The sequence below is a fragment of the Eupeodes corollae genome, chromosome 2 (genome assembly GCF_945859685.1).
Source record: "Eupeodes corollae chromosome 2, idEupCoro1.1, whole genome shotgun sequence".
NCBI lineage: Eukaryota > Metazoa > Arthropoda > Insecta > Diptera > Syrphidae > Eupeodes > Eupeodes corollae.
Window position 1 is genome coordinate 45413888 of NC_079148.1, and position 20984 is coordinate 45434871.

The 20984-nt window shown below is 34.0% G+C and overlaps 2 protein-coding genes across 3 annotated transcripts; one reads left to right on the forward strand and one right to left on the reverse strand.

The window, feature by feature from the left end:
- Positions 1–4891: 4891 nt before the first annotated feature.
- Positions 4892–17255, reverse strand: LOC129944636 (DNA topoisomerase 1). 2 transcript variants are annotated; one of them, XM_056054201.1, is made up of 9 exons: positions 16611–17255; positions 10591–10733; positions 9996–10516; positions 9457–9941; positions 9303–9388; positions 6871–8000; positions 6559–6809; positions 6251–6444; positions 4892–6180 (listed from the first exon to the last, which is right to left on the reverse strand). In XM_056054201.1, exons 1-9 carry the CDS (start codon positions 16668–16670, stop codon positions 6078–6080), a joined length of 2973 nt encoding a protein of 990 aa, XP_055910176.1. In that variant the 5' UTR covers positions 16671–17255; the 3' UTR covers positions 4892–6077. The 2 variants fall into 2 exon arrangements, with proteins under 2 accessions (XP_055910176.1, XP_055910175.1); XM_056054200.1 differs by having other exon boundaries at positions 9457–10516.
- A 1324-nt stretch (positions 17256–18579) lies between these two features.
- LOC129944862 (mRNA cap guanine-N7 methyltransferase) lies at positions 18580–20220 on the forward strand. The gene is made up of 3 exons (XM_056054524.1): positions 18580–19709; positions 19771–19932; positions 19996–20220. The coding sequence occupies exons 1-3, from the start codon at positions 18710–18712 to the stop codon at positions 20076–20078; spliced, it is 1245 nt and encodes a 414-aa protein (XP_055910499.1). The 5' UTR covers positions 18580–18709; the 3' UTR covers positions 20079–20220.
- The last annotated feature ends 764 nt before the right edge of the window (positions 20221–20984 follow it).

Consider the following 20984-nt stretch of genomic DNA (forward strand, 5'->3'; position numbering starts at 1 on the left):
AAGCGCGAAACACATTTTGAACCGAACACTGATTTTGGTAATAAAATTCAATGATTTGCAAGCGTTGCTCGTTAGTAAGTCTATTCATGATGAAATGTCAAAGCATACTGAGCATCTTTCTCTTTGACACCATGTCTGAAATCCCGCGTGATCTGTCAAATACTAATGCATGAAAATCCTAACCTCAAAAAATCACCCTTTATTTGTTTGAATTTAAAGTCAAGATTTTGTATGGGTATTTTATTACCGATCACACAAGTGGGCTCAGATATAACATATATGCATCAACCATTTCCGATTTATTTAAATTCCTGGACATAAGAGAAAGTAATTTTTGAATAATAAACGTGATCCTGTTAGGAAGCAAAGAGAGTGGGGGCATTCACTAAGCTACGTAGTCTAACAATTCTGATCGGCAGAATACCTAATTACTTACGGTGACACTACAGTCATGTGTGAACTAGGGTCTCACCCAACAAATTTCTCCATCTAGATGTCTCCAGTTTCGCGCTCAAAGTTGGGTGATGTCACTTGGCTACCTCAAAGTTACGTCTGTCAAAGGTGACATTTTGACAAAGTCGTCGGTGTGGTAGGTCCTTTTTTGACGACAGCATGTACATACTTTGTTTTGCCCTCATTGACCGTTAAACCCATTTTTGCCGCCTCTACCTCAGTACTCACAAAAGCCCCATTGACATCACGCTGAGTTCTTCGATTATGTCAATGGGCAGGTTCAGACGACATAAGGGACTTAAAAGTTATACAAGTGTCTAGTATTTGATTGGCCAGCTGCCAAAAAATTACCTTCCAATTAAGGCAACTTTAATGGAAAGTTGACTGGAATGTTAGTCGAGAAAAATCTCCCTTACTATCGAGTCAAGTGTAGTTACGCCACAATGAAAATTGATGATGTTTTTTATTTTAACTGAAAGCTGAACTTTATTACTTCATTATTTATTTTTTGCACAATTCCATTTAATCTTTTGTGTAAAAGGGTTCCTTGTCAAATTGGAAGAGAGAAAAGTAACTTTTCTCTACAATATAAAATACAAATCGTGATGGATTTGTAGCTTGCCTGAGGAGTGTTTTGTAGACAATAATGTTTTTGATAGTTTTTGTACAATGAACTGAAGGTAGAGGTTAGTGAAGTAAAGTTCCAAGTTTGAATATTATGACAGTTGAAAAGCTAACTAGTTGCCTTGGTCAAAATGTACGTTCAGAGAATGCAGTTGACTGCAACTGAAGTCCCTAATGTTGTCTGAACCTGCCCAGTGCCTCTAGAGTTGACGTGTGAGCTCTGCACTATTCTTTCAAGTACGATGTTAAAAAAATGGCATGACAGCGCCTCACCTTGTCTTAAACCTTTTTTGACATCGAAAGATTCTGTTAAGTTGTTTCCAAAATGTATGGAGCAGCGTGGTCATCCTGCACAATTGGACGAGTTTGGCAGGGATGCCAAAACTAGACTTGGCTCTATACAGCTCGTCCCTGTAGATGCTGTCATATGCAGCCTTGAAGTCCATGAAAAGATGGTGGGTGTCGATTTGGTGTGCTTGGGTTTTTTCCAGGATCTGCCGTAATGTGAATATTTGATGGACCGTGGACTTTCTTGGTCTAAAACCAAATTGATAAGGACCTATTAAGTTGTTGGCGATGGCCTTCAGACGTTCACATATTACGGCAGAGAAGATTTTGTAAGCGATGTTAAGTAGACTGATTCCTCTATAGTTGGTGCAGTTTAGAGGGTCTCCTTTTTTGAGGATCGGTCAAACAATACTGAGGTTCCATATCTTACAGATAAGTTGGTGCATGCTTCTAAGCAACTTATCTCCAGCTGCTTTAAAGAGCTCGGCATTCAAGCCATCCGCTCCAGCGGCTTTCTTAGACTTCAGCTTAGATAGGGCAATCTTTACTTCGTCTAAGTCGGGAGGATGGGATTGTTGGCTTTCTATGTTGAATGGATCATCGGAATTCGGTTCGTCGTCTCCGTTATACAGTCTGCTAAAGTGGTCCTTCCATATCTTCAGCATAGACTGCGGTTCCACTATGATGTTTCCACTTTCGTCTTTGCAGCCTTCTGTACTAGGTTTATGTACTTGTGAATTTCGTTTCACCTATTCATAAAACCTTCCAAATTCCTTCCTGCTTTTAAACTAAATGCAACTTCAAAATCAGCTGGTTTTGACGTTTCACAATCAGCTGCTCAGTAAGGACACAAGAATTCAAAATAAAATTAATCTTTTGGTATTTAAATACAAATATAAATCAGTCATATTATTTCTTCTGTTTTATTGAATTTAAGAACAAAAAAAAACTGTTTAAAATTCTGAAAACACAAATGTTTCTTATGTTTGGTATTTCCATTTGTCATTAATATGACAGTTCCGAATTGACTAGTTTTGCAGTGCAATTATACGTTGGGCAGGTTCAGACAACATAAGGGACTTCATTTGCAGTCAACTGCATTCAATTGATCGTGTGAAGACAAGCTATAATTCCTAGGAACCCTATCACATAAAACATCAAATTGAATTGAGCAGAAAATAAATAAATCACAGAGTAATAAAGTTCAGCTTTAAGTTAATTGAACAATCATGATTAGCTGTCATCGGAGTCAGACAGGGCTGTATTCTGTCGCCAATATTGTTTTGTTGGTGATAAGCGATGTACTGCGCTCAGCTCTGCCAGGTAGCGGAGGGATCCAATGGGCTTTGACATCCTATTTAAAGCATTTGGATTACATGTACGATGTTTGCTTACTCTCTCATAGGATCATGGATCTCCATCAAATGACAACAAGTGTGGAGAGAGAAACAGAAGTTGTGGGGCTGAAAATTAATTTCGGCAAAACAAAAATGATCAGCCTAAAAACCCTCGCGACCGGTGGAAAAAGTGGAGAGCTTTCAATACCTTGGAGGCATCGTTTCCATCGAAGGCGGAACCGCACAAGACGTCATCTGTCACATCAGCAAAGCAAAACGGCTTTCGGTATGCTGTCAAAAATTTTAAGGAATAACTCTATCAGCTTAAGAACAAAGCTACGACTGTTTCGCACAAATAATATTTTTTTTGATAGGCAAAATTCCGAAAGCCTAGGAAAACAATAAATTAAACTCGAAAAAATTAGTTAAGAAAAAAAGTTATTCAGAAACCATACGGATTTGGCTTATTTCATGAGTATGCCTTAACTGAATGAAGAAATGCGGTTCGAACGTTCGAGTATAGTAGATACTAATCGATTGTTTAAAATTTACGAACAAAACATAAAATATTACGCATTTGTTTTTGTTGTTACTAAAGATTCAATAATTCTTACATAACTTGGGCGTTTTAATTTTATTGTTGAGTGTTTTAATTTTAATTTAATTCCCAATCTGTTCTGTGTCCAAAAATCTACATGAAAGGATAAATAAGGTGTAGATCCACTCTATAAAGCAACTCTAGGCAACAACATTTATCCTTATTGCAATCTGTTAGTAGTTGATAGTTCATAAATATTGAAATATGGTCTTTTAAGACTTCAATATATATTTTCTTGTTATTTACAAAAGTCTGGAACATTATCAATCATCACTACTCATATAAATTTGATGATTAAATGTTTAATTTTGATAATTATGAACTATAAATTATTGATAGTTGACAATAGCAATAGATTTTTTCTCGAAAAGATGTGTGCTTTCGAGAGTCTCATTCGAAACAAAATTTCCTTCTCCGTTTCATTTATTTTAACTCGCTATCCGATAGCAAAAATTACATAAGAAATGTTAAAATAAAATATGGTTCAGTCTTATCATCGTTCAGAACTCAAACTGGATGTTTGACTTGTGATAATTAAAATACAATATTACAGCAATTGCGTTTTTTTAAATGGTCCACGTATGTCGGTTTATAACAGCTGTACTTGGAGTCTCTCTCGAGACTTCTTAATGGACTTTTATGGTTCTACACGTTGCTTTTCTTTTAAAATAAGTTTAAAAAGAACTTTTGTGATAACATCAATTCTTCATCTCACTAACTGCTTGAACAGAATGAGATGCAGCTGTAGCTAAAAAAATCGCTGTAGTATAAGCTGTCAATAAAAACGCTCACTAATGTAGCAAAGGTCGCCCACAGTGTGTAGCGCAGGAAATTTATTCGGGCATGTTCAACGCATATGAAATTTATATTTGAACTGAATTTGTATGGTAGCATACTATAAAAAAGTTACAAAACCAGAAAAAATTCTCAAATGCATTGAACGCTCCCAAAAAAAAATGAAAAGTCAAAGAATGAAATGGGTTTCCCCCATCTGTCATCTCAAATGTAGCTTGTAGCGTCGGCAAAAGTTAAAGTTGAGTCAACTTGCGCTGCAGCTACTGCTACAGCTACAGCTACAGCTTCTCATTGTGTCGATGTATACTATTTTCGCATCTTTTAACTTTGACAGTGCTACAGGCAACAGATACAGCTACACCATTCTGTTCAAGCAGTAAGCTTCAAGAGGTTTGAATGACATATTTGTATATAAAACCTATAGCACTATCATCGTTTTTATTGGGGGCGTCACAATTGGCTACGGCGACTTTAGCTGTTGCAGATTTGTTTGCTTTACTTTTGTATACAAAACTTCTAACGCCATCTTTAGGCTACGGCGAACACACAAAAAACAGCTCCAAGATAATGTTACAGATTATACAAAGATGACATTTGTCTGATTTTCAAATACTTTCTTTCCTCCTAATCACAGCCCCCAAGCAATTTGAAACTCGAAACAAAAACGCCATGAAATAAATAATTTTTAATAAACTCACGACATTACACTTTGAATTGTCAACGTTAACTCGCATATTTGTAATACTTACTTAAAGGCCATCATTTACTTTAAACGAAAATAACTCAAAAGAATAAATTGATTTATTTCATAAAACTTTTTTTATTATCTTGCTAGTCTATGAAAAAATTCTTAAAATGAAAACTTTCAAAAGAAACCCACAAGTTTCTCTCGGTCTGAGCTCTTTTTATTCCAAAATGTTTACATTCATACATACAATGTATGTATATCATACATATACATAACATGTACATATGTATTTTAATTTTTTTTTTTTGGAAATTCGGGTGCAAAGAGAGTAAGATCTATTGCATCCTATCTTCTTACTAATTTTCACCTGCGAGTCAATTTTCTTTTTTGTTCTTGAAAAAGTCTTATTAGATACGACACTTTTTATTTATGGTTACTAATTTTTCTTTTAAAGTTTTCAAACTTTGATTAAGTTCTCTTCTTCTTTTTCTTCTTCTTATGGAAACAAACAAACAAACATATTTTTGTCTTGGTTTGTTTTATATTTTAAACAAATCATATTTTTTTTGTCAAATTTTCATTTTCTTCACAATTCTTTCTAAGTTGTTGTTTATTGAAAATTCAGCATCATCAGTTTATTTCTTTTTTTCTTTTGTTTTGTTTTGTTTAATTTGTTATAAATCGAACTAATCTTAAAATATACATAGTCAAATACATTAATGCATTTAAAATTTCATTATAATTGCACAGGATTATTAAAACACACAATCCTTCCTATTTCTTATCATTTCGCTGAGTTTATCTTATTGTTTTGTTTTGTTTTGCTTTGTGTTTATAAATTAACTAAGGAAGGTTTTTGTTTGTTAAATTTGCTTTGTTGTTTTTGAAAAATTATAGCAAGAAAAAGAAAAAAATAATACATAATAAAATAACTAAATATTATCTTCTGGTTCTTCTTAAAAATTATGTATAGGACATATTATAATAAAATATATATATCTACTAGTTACTTCTTAATATGTATAGTTATTTATAAATTGTTTAGTGTGTGCAATGATACTAATTTTCTTATCATAATAATTTATAATAATAATAATAAAAAAAACCCTAAGTCGTTTTCTTGTGTGAAATGTCTGATGAGGGAAAATAATTTTATATTATTTTGTTGTTTGTAACGTAAGTTGCATACGTTGTTTGATGTTGTTGGTTGGTGGTTATTTATTATATTCGGTAATTAAATATGTTGTATTCGTATAAGCTTATTTATACTGCTAGGCGTGGAGTATAATTTAACTTAGAAACGATAATTTTCATCTGCCATGTGAATGGCCCAATTAAATTTCTCTCTTTGTGTTTTATTGAAAATCTTTTCAATTGGTACCCCGTTCTTTTTGCACCTGAAATTGAATATAAAAATGTTTGTTTTTAATTTAAAAGTAAGTTAAAATTTTTAGAGTGTTGATTTACCATGCAACCGAAATTCTAGGATCGAGATAATTTAATTTAGATGTACCCAATGCAATGGATTTGTTTTCATCTCTATCAGTCTCTTGTAGTTCTAGTTTTTTAAGTTGATCCTTAAGACGTTCAATTACTTTGAGTTTCTTATCCGCACTGAATTTCTCCTTAACTGATCCTCTTTTGGCAGCTTTCTTTAGGTCCTATAAATTAAAATAAACAGAAATTTGTTTATTGTTTTCCTTAGACTATAATTGTGCTCAGAGCGATTAGATAATTAATTTTAAGAGAGCATTTGACTTCATTTTCAAACTTACCGGATACTCGCTTTCAGCATCTTCAAGTTGTTCTCGCTTTAGGCGAATCTTCTCTTTCAATGTTTCCATACTTTTGGCATGTGATTTTGGCACAGAACGCTGATGGTTACATAAAATTGCTACAGCCCGATTGGCCCGATTGTAGGCTAAAAGTTTTTCGGGTATAGTTGAATCGGGTTCAGTAAGCAAATCCAACTGATTTTGTAATGTTATCGAAGCGTTGTATGTACGGAAAACTTTTGCAGTAAGACCTATAAAATGAAACATAATGCTTACGAATTCAAATCTAGTAGAAAGAAAAATAAAACTTACCATCCATAAGTTCTTTTAAATGTTCGTTCAACACTTGAGTGTTAAGTCTGTCAAAAAGGTCATCGCCTTCTTTCTTATTTTCCATAAATAACTCCAGATTCTTGAAGACCCTCTTCTCGACTTCAACTTCATTATAATAACGAATGGAATCCTTACCAAGAAAATCAAACACAACAACATTTTCTTTTCCATTCATTTGCTTGTGCAAGCTAACATGTTCCACTCGCAATGAACAACAACCCACAGTATCGGCCTGATCCTCGTCTTTTTCGTTACCAGCTCTCAGAGCCAACTTGTCAATGAAATACAATGCTACAGCCCTCTGCCGCACACGCATCTCCTTTGACTTCCATTCATCACGATATGTAGAACGAATCTTATCAATAACCTTGTCTAATCGTCTGGCTGTTTCATACTTAACGTGATCCTTTTCGCCCTTCAACTTCGACGATGGATTCAACATAATGTATTTGACTTGTCCCTGTACATTTTCCGTCCATGAAGCCAACCAAGTCACCGAGTTATCGTGACGCACATCCTTCCATTTGTGGCCGGGAGGAGGAACTGGCACTTTGCTTTCCTTTGAACAATTTATGGAAACGTCTTCGGCAATAATACGACGCTTAATCATGCCCATTTTCGGATGCTCACCACGACCTCGGAACAATCCTGGAGGTTCCAGTCGAAAGTTTCCGATTCGCTCCTTATGTCCATCAATAATACAAAATCCATACTCCTTGATTTGTTCCTCATTTTCTACCTTACGAGCAGCCTTCTCTTCTTTGGAGGCATTCTTGCGCTTCTCAGATTCGGCGGTAAAGTACTGGAACATTTCTTGGAAGTTACATTTCTTCAAGTCCTTGATAATGTCTCTCTCCTTGGATGTCATTGTCTTTCGGAAGTCTTTAAAGAAATTTTCATTGAATTGCTTCTTAGTCACGTAATCATGGTTCAACATTTTGGCATAGAATGTTGCCGCTTCTTCGGTTTCATTAGTCAGTTTCATTTCTTTGCCATCGTAATAGAATTTCACATTCTTGGGCAGTGGTTCGTATGGAGGTGCAAACACCGGACCCTTGTGTTCGAGGGTGTTCCATTTAACTCCATCAGCACGCTTTTCTTCTTCCCACCTGAAAAGAGGTAAACACACATTGTACTTCTTGATATTCCGATGCCGTTTTTTCTTCTTCGTCGAAGTAGTACTTCCACTTCCACTAGTTGTGCAATAATGATACACAATAGCAGCAGCAGCAGTTAACTTTCTTTCTTGGTAATCACTTATCACACTATAGCTGATCAATAAAGAAGATCTACAGCGGAATTGTTGGAATAATTTGGGGAGAATTTTTATACATAAATCCATTTCCATTTGCGTGAAATGAAAATGAATATGAAGTGTCAAATCGCATATGATGTATACATAACCTAGAATTCACAGCGCATGACGTTTGTCATCGATTTTTGCGAGGCCATCTATGTGCTCAATGTGAAAGTAAAACAACAGTGCTACCTTCTTGGCACATGCAATAAAGTGCTTACTTCAGTACTTTTTCAAGTTAAATTAAATATGAGGCAAACTTTCGGTTACTAAATAAATAACATTATAAATGAAAATATACCGCATAAGATATGAAAATGGGCTTAATATGAAAGTGGAACACTATTTACTATTAATTGTAATCCATTATTTTAATCGCGATACAAATTTGAATACAAATATTCTTGATTAATCAATGTAGTAATGTTGTTTTTCTACCAAAAATCAATTTTAACGATCTGCACCTAAATTGTTCATATGCTTTTTCGAGATAAGACACAAGTAAAATTTTATGTATTTACAAGTTTTATGTGTGTTTTTGTTTAAAATTCAGCCTATTACATGTGTCATTTTAACCTTTCTATAAGATCGAATTTATTCACACAGCACAACAATGGAAACTGGTAATGAACGACTGTTCGAAATCTCTAAGATCTAAGCTTTAACGGCGCCGGTTTCTTGATTTTATAAATTTGCCATATTATGATGTAAACTTATGCTAAATCATAATACCATGGAGAAAGCGAACCATAGATAGACTAATGAGTTTTGCAGAAGTTACTAGATGAAGAGACCGTTTCTTACATTTATGTTCATGTCCTATTACAAAAACGAAGGCTTCACTAAAATGACCCGAGTGATATAAGTGATATAGTAAATTCCGAAATATTGGCTCCAAGTATTTAATAGGAAATATCTTTAGATCCATATTGTATTACAACGGAACAAATTATGGAACAAAAAGGGTTGACTTTTTTAGCCAGTAGTCACTTTAACATAGTCTAAACTTAATTATGAACGATCCCGTTTAACAATTTTAATTTCACATTATTTTGGCCCATTTATGTATTTATTGTGTGAATATATATTTGTTAAAGAAAATTATAAGACTTACCAACGCCAAACTTCTGGTTCCTCTTCTTTTACACCAGCCCTTCCTCTCTTTTTAGTTGGTGTTGCTTGAACAGCTGTTGCGTTTTCCTTTAAAAACAAAAATTAATTGAATAAATATTTGTTTTGTTTGTTTTTGTTTTTTTTTTTAAATTAACCTTTTTGATTTTTTTCTTAAGCGGCTTCTCGTCATAATCATCTTCTTCCTCTTTAATCTCTCGCTTTACCTTCTTTTCCTTCTTTTTATCATTTTTCTTTTCCTTATCTTTTTTGGAAACTTTTTGTTTTTTCTTTTGCAACAATGGTACATCTTCATCACTATCTTCCAATTCGGCTGGTGGTTTACGCTTCATCAAAGGCACATCATCATCGTCATCCTCCTCTTCCTCTTCTTTTATGGAATTGGAAGTTATAGTAAGCGGATCAACGTCTCCATCAACTTCCATTATATCCTGTTGATTGTTGTTGCCAGAAACGTCAACATCATTCTCATTGTCAGAAGCTTCTTCTTTGATGTCGAACGGTGGTTCGTCTTTTTTAAACTGAGTCATTGAATAATCACATGAACTGGCTTGGGACATATTAAAACCTTCATCTGGTCTCAAAAAGACTGCATCTTCCTTGACGACGGAGTTATCAAAACCTGTACAAGATTCATTATAATCATTGTTTGGAGGTACGGCTTTCATGCTCTCACCATTATTGTATTCATGGGGCCTCTCATCTTTGCTCGAGTGGTTACTTTTTTCTCTGTGTTTAGACGAAGAGCTACTGCTGGAATGTTTATTTTTAGAGCTCGATGATGAGCTCTTGTGACGATCGGAACGATCTTTGTCCGAATGTTCTCGTTCAGAACGAGGCTTACTATTCGAACTGCTACTTTTGTGATCCTTGCGGCGTTCCCGGTCTTTGTCTTTGTCTTTTTCGCCATTACGCTCTCGGTCTTTATCCTTTTCTCCATTCTTTTCGCGTTCCTTGTCATCTCGACTTTTTTCCTTGTTTTTATCCCGTTGACGATCTTTTTCACGTTCCTTGTCTTTATCTCGTGATGAAGACTTGTGAGATGACGATGACGACTTGTGCTTGTCACTACGATCCTTATCACGATCTTTATCGCGCTGCTTATCTTTTTCTTTATTCTTATCCCGATCTTTATCTCTATGCTTGTCTTTGCTACTTGATGACGAACTATGCTTTTTATCAGATGAACTTTTATCGCTAAAAATTGTCAAAACAAAATTTGCATTGAACTTCACCTTTTTTACGAAAATGAAGAAACAAGTAAGACTTACCGACTACTGCTACTTTTTGAACTTTTGTGGTCGCGATCTTTGTCTCTATACTTGTCTTTACTGGATGACTTATGCTTGCTACTACTGTGGTCATGTCCGTTGCTAACCCCATTCATTTGTCCAGTCGCATCCCCTCCATTTTCCTTCAAATAAACAAAATACAAAATTGAGTATGTTTATTTTTTCAAGGTTAGGAGAAATAGAATATGGGCGCTATATTTTATAAATCAAAGTCTATTTGTAAAGTTTTTCGAAAAGAATCAAGCGTAGTGTCTATCAATGAAATTATCTATCTGAAATTATCTAACTGATACTTATACAAATTTGTTACGATAATCAAATGATTTATATACTCGTGGCTTTTATAAACAAAATACCGCACACAGTTTTTTCCTTTTTAAAAAAATATTAAACGTGAAGAATACCGAAAGTATCCTATAGTTATCATTGATATCGAGAACCTAAAACTCTACAATGCTGACTTTCAATCCAATAGACCAAAATTAAGTTAACAAGCAAAATTGCTAAGTACAAGCGTTTTAGAATTTCGAGGTAAGTTTTATCGTTTAATATAAGTTAGTTTATACGCAAGTAGTACACAAAAGTCTAAGTTCAATCTCAACTTTCGCCACTTTATAAGTGTTTTTACTGGTACTGCCTCTTTCGAGAAATTGAGACATCTTCAAGGGTTTTCCAAATTAGTCGTTTGTTTTCTGCGAAGTTCTAACAGATGATAAAAACACAGCTGTAATATTAATAAATACATAAAAAAGGGACGATATTCAACGATAATGTTTTAAGAATAATTTGTTTACGTTTTAATCGTTTTTGTTGCTTTTTCATCCATACAAATTTCAAAAACTATAAACAGATCGTCTCCAATTCAACATAGCTAATCAAATATAATCATCGCTTTATTACATTAAATTAAAATACACTCATATAGAATGTGGACAATCAGAAAAGAGAAAACAAAAATGCAAGAATAATGGTATGTGTATGCCATCTATATTTATTTGTATGCTTAAAATTATGTTTAAACATTCTTGGACAATATTTCCATCTTTTCTTTTTTTGTGTATCCAAATTATACAAAACTAATGATTTTTTTTAGAAGATAAAGACAAGCATTTTATTCACATGTTTAATAATTACTTGTATTTCTTTTAAGTAAATATATTCTGATTACAAACGGCTGGCCAAAGTCGAATTTAATGATTTTTTAAGAGTTTTAGTAAAAAATTATTTTAACTTATTTCGAAATGAAAATTTTAATTTTTGAGTTTTTCTATGTAGCAAAAACGAATGTTTTTGACTCCGAGTATGTGATATAGAACACATTCACAATAATATTATACTTGTCACTTAGTGTAGCCATTTAACCATTATCAAAGGAAATAAATAATGAAAATTAAATTGCAGCTTTACTGAATTTAAATTGCTTAGATTTATTCCTTGATATTGACCCACTCAGCTTTGTATTACATAATATACTATAAAAAAGAGATCGTAATATAAAATACTTAACTATAAATATGATATGGAGTATCTTTTGGTACACGCTTACATGTAAACGAAGAAAGTAAAGCATTTTAAAACTTACAAGAATATACGCATAGAGAGTAGAGTTAAAAAAAAGAAGACAAATACACATGTACACATGCAACTTATTTAATTTATCAATAATTTCCCAAAAAGCCTTCAAGAACCAATATTATATTTATATGCACTTCTGCCAAATAAATAATTCAAACTTTGTTTGAACGTGATTATAGTGTTATATTTACACATTTGTCGTTGTTTCTTGCCACTGTTAGTAATCGGAAATCAGATAAGAGAATTCCTGAAATAAACATAACCAGTTGAAAGTCTTATTTCTCAGTTTCAAAAAACACTTATTTTTTAAGTTCATCAATCTAGCGTGAGGGACCGATATTTGTTACTGATTGAAAAGAACTTTATAATGGTTTATTAGAAGTGGCTCGATATACCTATGATGTTCGAACTACATCGGCAAAAAAGCTCCGCTTTCAGGAAGTATATACGCTCCTTCATTTAACAATCAAAGAAAACAATCAAACAAAGGTTGAATACTGACCTGGTGCCATCTTCATCAAAGATGGTGGATAATTCAAACCTATCAGCTTTATAGATTTAAAAAATATTCTCTTTGAATGATTGATTGAGACACATACAGCTGTGTTCAAAACAACAGAAGTGCTGTTACAAAATTTGCTCAAGTGTTTTTTTTACCATGTGTATACTGGTAATCAGCCCATTTCTCTACCGGTAAGTATAACGGAACATTAAAGATGATAAAACAATGAACAATGAAAAAATAAACAGTAAGTAACTAAATTAAAATAGGAATATTTAATAGTGGAATATCGAATATCTAAAAATTGTTTTATTCGATGGAACTGGCTCTAGGCAATACGTCCGACGTCCAGAAAATTCCGAGTTTAAGCCTCGGTACACTATTAAAACGGTAAAGCATGGAGGTGCTAAAGTGATGGCATGGGGCAGTTTCTCATATGCTGGTGTTTGCCCCATACATCAAATCATTGGCACGATGGACCAGCGCGTTTATGTGGATATAATGTAAGTCTGCCAAGGAATGGTTTCGGGTCAATGGGGTTGAGGTCATGGACTGGCTAGCTCAGTCGCCTGACCTCAATCCCATAGAAAATATACTGGTAATCAGCCCATTTCTCTACCGGTAAGTATAACGGAACATTAAAGATGATAAAACAATGAACAATGAAAAAATAAACAGTAAGTAACTAAATTAAAATAGGAATATTTAATAGTGGAATATCGAATATCTAAACAAGTTTGGTTATTTAGTGGGCCGAGGAAAGCACTGCACCGACGAAAAACGGGAAATCATAAAAGAGTTGCGAAATGAAGGAAAAACTTATAAGGATATAAAGTTGATGTTGGGGTGCTCTGACCAAATGATCGCCAATGCTGTCAAAATATGAAAAAAAGTCGAAACCTGGGGACGGAAACGAGAAACGAGTGAAAATGACGATCGACATATTGTTCGCTACAGCCGAAAGGATCCTTTTGCGTGATCTAAGATGATCCAGGAAGATCTAGGACTGGCAGTAAGTAGCGTAACAATAAGAAGGCGATTGTTGGAACAAAATCTTTTCGCTCGCAGTCCACGAAAAGTTCCGATGCTTACAAAAAAAACATGTAGCCGCTCGTTTGAAATTTGCAAGAAGGCATGCTAATTGGCCTGCAGAGAAATGGCGAAACATTCTGTGGACTGACGAGACCAAAATTGTTTTATTCGATGGAACTGGCTCTCGGCAATACGTCCGATGTCCAGAAAATTCCGAGTTTAAGCGCCGGCACAATAAAAACGGTAAAGCATGGAGGTGGTTTCGGGTCAAAGTAGTCTTAAGCATAATAATAAAAGACTAGATTACCTTTTTTGTACAAAAGAAAAAATAAATTTAAAAAAATTATACAACTTTTGAGTAACGATTTAATTTAAAAAGAACAGACACTCCTATTTTTTTGAACACAACTGTAAGTCTTTGGCCTTCTAGGATTAAATATTATTTTATAGCTAGAAACCCCAAATTCAAGTGATTTGATCGATATCAGTTATCGATTGCAGCTAAACTTCAAAATGCATACTCTTAGTCACTGAATAAGGAACTATATTGTCATGATGCCCGGTTTTGTTAGTAAAAATAACAAATTGAACGATAAAATTTTATCATAAGTGTTGAAAATTAAAATAAATAAAAATGCTTAATTGGCATTTTAACCCGAGGAACAATTTTTCTAAAAAAAAAACTGCTGCCTTCAACTGGATCATATTTTAATTAAACCTTTATGAATTCGACATTCTAGATTGATCGTTATCGTATCGCTTTTAATACAATCTGGCTACAGTTTTAAGTTCTACTAGTAAATTTGACCCGTTTTAAAAAGCAATAGGTATATAGTTATTTTAGTTACTTTACTTAACAATAAAAACCTATAAAAGATGTTATGGTAGTTTTAACCAAAACCATTGAAGCTACAGCATGGAAAATGTACGTTTGTCCTTTGGTGGTGTCCTATTTGAAAAAAAAAATACATGAATGAAGCTTCTAAAAATCTAAATTTACTCTCGCATTACATTTTCTAGTCAATGAAAAACATGTTAAGGCTATTTTTTACCACCTCAGTAATAGTTGATACGCCTTCGAAATACAAGGATTCTAGTTTTCTATTCATATTTCTTGTTTTATCGTATAATCTACATATTTCAAAGCCCTATAGCACACGTTTCTTAAATAATAAGAAGATATTCTTGTTTTCATCATCTGCCAACTGCCACAGCATAAGTGAAGTTATGGGGTAAGAAATATATTTTTGAATGGAAATCTAGTCGTTTTTGGAATGAAAATAATAAGTTGTTCTGGTTACAGAACTGAGGCATAAATGTAACTAATTTACAGAATTTTTAGAAAATAAAACAGAATGGAACAATCCTTGGTCATCTTTAAAATTATTTATTTCTTCTAAATTCTGTTTTTATTAAATTTTGTCAAGCTTAAATCAAAAAATACATCAAATTTATTCCATTGCTTATTTTTATTTAGGTATCTATGATTTCTGTAAAAAAACAAAGTCTCCTCGTGTAAAAATGTCGTTTTAGTAGCATGAGGTTAAGGAAGATCTTCAACATTGTACAAAGTTTTGAACAGAATTTAAATAGAATTTATTCCACATATGTATATGTAGGTATTTGTTTCAAATTTTCTTATATAGGTATTGAAAAGGGTTTGTGACCTTAGAAAAAATTAAATATTTAAAAAAAAAGTATAAAAAAGCAAGCTAGGAAACTTGTTTCTAATCTTCTGCGCCAAAGGGCCTGCGCAGTCTCATTCAAAAAAAAAAAAACAACGATGACAACTGCTCAACCTCGGGTTAAGACAAAGATTTTTTTTCAGCTTCAAATAGAATCAAATTACATTCTCCAAAAAATAGAACAAAACCGGCCACCCAACATATTCTAAACTAACATTATGTTTTGATTGATTGATGACCTACCTGTTCCCTAGCCCTAATCTGATCGATCTACACGTGGATTCCATGCACTTCCGATATTGTGAAAAATAAAAATATGCAATAAATGTGACTATTTTCGCTATCAACAATTCCACTTTCTAATTTAGAAAAGAAATATACAAAACGATTGATTTTGGTATCAAATTATCTCAAATAGAAATCCCGTGTAGGAAAGCACCTACATGTGCAGGTAGGTTAGGAAAAATATAAATGTATGGATAGGTTGCAAAGACAATTTGCCAACTTGGATCCTCTTATCGTCTCATTTTGTATTCATTCACAGGAGACAAGGGTCTCATCCCTGATCCCTTTTTTACACCTGAATACATTGCATTTCAGCAGCACCACATATACAACACCCTTCGTACGTATATGTACTTTGATTTTGAAGTAAAACTTCACGTACAAAAAAAAATTATATAAAACCCCGAAGAAATTTAATTTTCTCTTGCCCCTTCTTGTGTTCATAGAATAATCTTCCTTTTTGTTTTACAATCTACCCATCAAACTTTTGAAAAAAATGAACTTCAAATGTTTAGTTCATGAATTCCAAAAAATAAAAAAATAATTGAAAGGAAAAATTGACAAAAAAAAGTGAGAAAATAAAATTAAGTACAAAAAAAAACTTCGCGTGGTTTGCCTTCGCATTCGCTAAACAGAGAACCAACAAAATGAACGTCGACTACGACGGCGACGACGACGACGACGACAATGAGAACGAGAACGATGTGGTGTGGTGGGACGGGACTTGGTTGGTTCGGTCGTTCATCGCCGTCGTCGTCGTAGTCGTAGTCGTCGACTTCGTAGCCTTTGTCGCCATTTTCAGGTCTTGTGAAAATTTCAACTTTACTTTTTTTTTCTTCCTAACACACTCCACACAAAACGAACCCGAACATGAACCGAGAAAATATTAATAAAAATCAATTATCCAAATCCATACTTACTGCGACCGCTGGGGTATCATCCGAAGAAATTGCAACGTCTTCCACAACTTCAACACTCATTTTCAAAAGGTCTTTGATTTGATTAGTACTTTAATATGATGAAAAATTTTTGTGTGAAAATTTTTCTAAGTCAATGGATTTTTTGAACTTAGAAATTTTTTGCTATCGTCGCAGAGGCAGACAGACACAGCATATGAAAACGAGAACTATGAGCAGAACACGTCTTTACTGTGGAAAAATCAGAAAAAGACACAAGTCGATTGTGTCCGACGCTGAAAACGAAGTTTTAGAGTAGAGAATTTTTTAAGTCCTTTGTGATGCGATTAGATGCGTTGATGGTGTGGCAGTCGAAAAGAGATAAAATGTTTCTAAGTGTAGCCCGATGCGATGTGGTGCGATGACGACTTTATTAAATGGATGCATAAACTACTTGTATTTTTTTGTATTTTCTTTTGTTACATTTTTAATTGATTTTTGATTACTTTTTTTGAGTGATTATGATTAATTATTAATGGAATTGTTTTTCTTTTCGACTTTGGCAGTGAGCGATATGTAATTGGCTGGTTTATTTGTTCATTTTGTGGGTTAATGCAAGTGTCAAACAAATATACTGAAATAAATGGTTGCGGCGTTTCACTGCACTTGTTTGCCGATGTCGTCTAGTTAGCTTGTCATTGCAAATTTCACACTCATTAGGGGTTTACACACTGGAGTCGGTACAGCGGATGTTTTTTTTTTAAATTTAATTTCCTGTTTCATACTTTGGGGTGGTCCTCTACTGAATTCGGTTTGGTACTCATTAAATGAGGAAAACTTAAATTCCAACATTTATTATTTCTAGGAGAGAAGGGCAGTATAACATTGGATTAATGACATCGACAAATGATATACGTTGGGGTTTTTTACACGTTTTCGTTTCTTCTCTTTCAAGAAGGAAAAAGCAAGCTTAAAATAGAAAGAAAAATGCTTGTAAGAAAATCCATTTTACTTAAAGTGGACAATTATTTAACTATGAAAAAAAGAAAAGCATAATCATCTACCAGGCGTTTGATTAAATACAAATAAGAAAAAATTGCAAAAGTCTAAGAATTGTTATGATTCTTTCAATTCAGATTTTTTATTTGTCTTCCTTCATAATATTTTGAACTTTCTTTCACATAAAATCAGAAATAACTCTTATGAGTTTATCATTTTTACCATTCCACTTCAATGTTCCTTAGGCTAGGCGAGCACACTGAACCAATTCCTTAGTTTATGTCACAAGGAATTTTAGGTAACTGCGCGGAAATTCAACTAAATCGTTAAATAATTTTCTGTTAGTGCAAGAGAGAGAAAAATTTGGTCAAGGTGAATAAATGTTTCCTGTGAATTGGTTTATTTCGTTGATTACTTTCCGAGTTGCTGTTGATGTTTAGACAACTAACGATCAAACTATTTGGTTTCGAAAAAGTTGCATGTGCGCGCCTAGCCTTATAGTTTTTAATTAAACTTAGAAACACTATATATAATGCAATTTTTGAATAAAAAAATTAGTAATAATAATGGACGCTACATTTAACAATCTAAAAATAAAAGAAAGAATAAACAAATGTGTACTTCATTTCTTCAAACAAATAGAGAACCGAAATCATTGTTGCTTCTCAATATGACCGGTTGAGCATCATCCCCATAAAAAAGCAGCCATTAATTTATTTTTATTGACAGACACTATCTTAAAGTTTAATTTGTTTTTGTTCTGTTTCATTAAGGAATTTTGCTGCCGACACGGCGATTAGAAGTAATTCACTCAACTTTTGACATTCGGTTTACCCGAGGACTAAGTCGCTGACAACTTAATTGTTCTGTAGACCAAGGCCTTATAGGCAACAAAACTTATTTTTCATCATTGGTCACTGTCATATTTGTTTTATCTTTGAATGCACCTTTTTTCATTTTTAATTCTATTACTTTCCTCAATAACCTGTCAATTTCACTAATGGCAGCCGCCGTCAAAATACTGGTTATTCACTTTTAAGTTTTTAATTTCATCGTATGGATCAGTTTTAGTTAAAATTTTAAAATAAAAACTAAAAAAAATCCTTCATTAAAATATTAACAATATGAGCGATTCTGAGGCTGATGAACACCGTGAAACAACGGTAGAAGCCCAGGAAGGAAGTGACACAGAAGAAGCTCCTGATTCTCCTTCGAACGCGACAAAAGCTTCCCCAGGACCCATTCCTGCAGAAGATGATTCCATACCTCCAGCAAAACGCCGCAGGGAAGACGCACATGAAGCACATGGAACTCGTGAAACCGACAATACCAGTGTGGTGGCCTCTCACTACAATAAACTCAAAGAAGCAGGACTTGACGAACGCTCCAAATCTCGAATCCTACACATGCGGAATTTTAACAACTGGACCAAAAGTATGTTCATAAACGAATACTTGAATAAAATCAAAAACAGCCGTAAGCTGGGTGAACCGATTCGCGTACTGGACATGTGCTGTGGCAAGGGCGGCGACTTATTCAAATGGGAAAAGGGAGGAATCACGCATCTGATTGGTACTGACATAGCCGAGGTTAGTGTTGAACAGTGTAAGTCTCGATACGATGGCATGATGAACAGGAACAACAAAATGGGATCTCGATTTACGGCCGAGTTCTTTGCCTGCGACTCGACTTTGGTGCGCCTAAGGGAGCGCTACAAGGATCGCTCAATCAAGTTGCAGCTGGTGAGTTGTCAGTTTGCTTTCCATTATGCTTTTGAGTCATTGACACAAGCCGATTGTATGGTGCGTAATGCGGCTGAGTGCCTAGAGCCAAATGGCTATTTTATTGCAACAATACCTAACGCTAATGAGATAATGAGGCGTCTCCGAGCCTCAGAAAATAGAAAGTCCTTCGGGAACGATTTATATCGTATTGATTTTATATCTGACACCGAGAAACCGACGCTGTTCGGTGCAAAGTATCAGTTCCATCTAGAGGGTGTGGTGGATTGTCCAGAATTCCTGGTGCATTTCCCGACTCTGGTTAAACTCTGTAGAAAGCATGGTTTGCAACTGGCCCGGAAGAATACCTTTGCGGAGTATTACAAGGAATCGTTCGAAGAGGGTAAGAAAGTAAGAAACATTTTCAGAACACGCTTATTTAGTTGGCTTCATCTTATTTGCAGGAAGACCCCTTTTGGAAAGGATGCAGGCTCTCCAGTCTTATTTTGTGCAGAAGTCTTCGAAAGATGACGAGGAATTTGCTCATGTAAGAAAAATTGCCAATGCAACGAATTGCAATTCAAAGCCTTACGGAACTTTGTCTAAGTCTGAATGGGAAGCGGCAAGTAAGTTTAATATTTTCGTTGCTCTTTTATTGGCATAAATTTATCATTCTTACTCCATTGCAGCTCTTTATATGGTCTGTGCTTTTAAAAAATGCAACTACACTTGGGATACTGAAGGCAAGCCGGTGTATGAATTTGATAGTTAGTTTTCTTTATTTTGTAACCACTAAGGTGTTCTTTTTTTAATGAATCATTAGTGTTAACGAAAAAACCTAAATTTGTTTTTGATTTTTAACGAAATTATACAAATTAATATGTACTTGGAATATAATAATGTTACCACTTGGATGAGTTTTATATTTTGTTGTTTTTTTTTTAGTTTGCTTACAATTAATATAAAATTCACGGAAACTCTAAATTGAAAAAATTGAGTAGTTGATTGGTTTTCCTTTTCACACTTCCTCTCATTGTTTTTTAAAAGATATTTAAAAAGTAAGATACAAATAAAAAAACAAACTAAATGATTGTGCGAAGTGGACAAAAAGGTTCAGACGACGTAAGGGATTTGAAATTAAGGCAAGTTTCTAGGATCTGATTGGCCAGCTGTCAAAAAATTGCCACCTAATTAAGGTAACTTTATTGGAAATAAGACTGGAAAGTTAGTCAAGAAAACCCTCCCTAACTATCAAGTCAAGTCTATCTATGTCAAAATGACATCTAATCAATTAACTAAAAGCTGAACTTTATTACTCTGTGAATTTATTTTCTGCACAATTCCATTTTATGTATTATGAAAGAGTGTAAAATTGGTAAGGGATCAGTAATATTTATTATTTAAACTTTGTGACACTTTACCAACTAACTAGTTGCCTTTGTCAAAATATCCGTTTAAAGAAATGCGTAATAAGGATATTCGCATTTTAAGTTTAAACATGCATTTTTGCCCATAACTTTTTATGGACAGACACAGCAATGGAAAGGGAATGATTCCTAGATCACAATCCTGAAATTTCAGCCCTCTAGGTGGTCTGGACCAAGGAATGATGGAGTTCAAAACTTGCCTTCTAGGAGACAAATTTTGAACATCTAGAACGCGTGTAGTGTAATAAGAA

Coding starts and splice junctions, on each gene's coding strand:
- LOC129944636 (XM_056054200.1), bottom strand. CDS start 16,670: ATGAGTGTTGAAGTTGTGGAAGACGTTGCAATTTCTTCGGATGATACC. Junction 10,517..10,590: donor TCAAAAAGTAGCAGTAGTCG/GTAAGTCTTACT, acceptor GACAATTTTTAG/CGATAAAAGTTCATCTGATA. Junction 6,181..6,250: donor CCTAGAATTTCGGTTGCATG/GTAAATCAACAC, acceptor ATTCAATTTCAG/GTGCAAAAAGAACGGGGTAC.
- LOC129944862 (XM_056054524.1), top strand. CDS start 18,710: ATGAGCGATTCTGAGGCTGATGAACACCGTGAAACAACGGTAGAAGCC. Junction 19,710..19,770: donor CAAGGAATCGTTCGAAGAGG/GTAAGAAAGTAA, acceptor TCTTATTTGCAG/GAAGACCCCTTTTGGAAAGG. Junction 19,933..19,995: donor GTCTGAATGGGAAGCGGCAA/GTAAGTTTAATA, acceptor ACTCCATTGCAG/CTCTTTATATGGTCTGTGCT.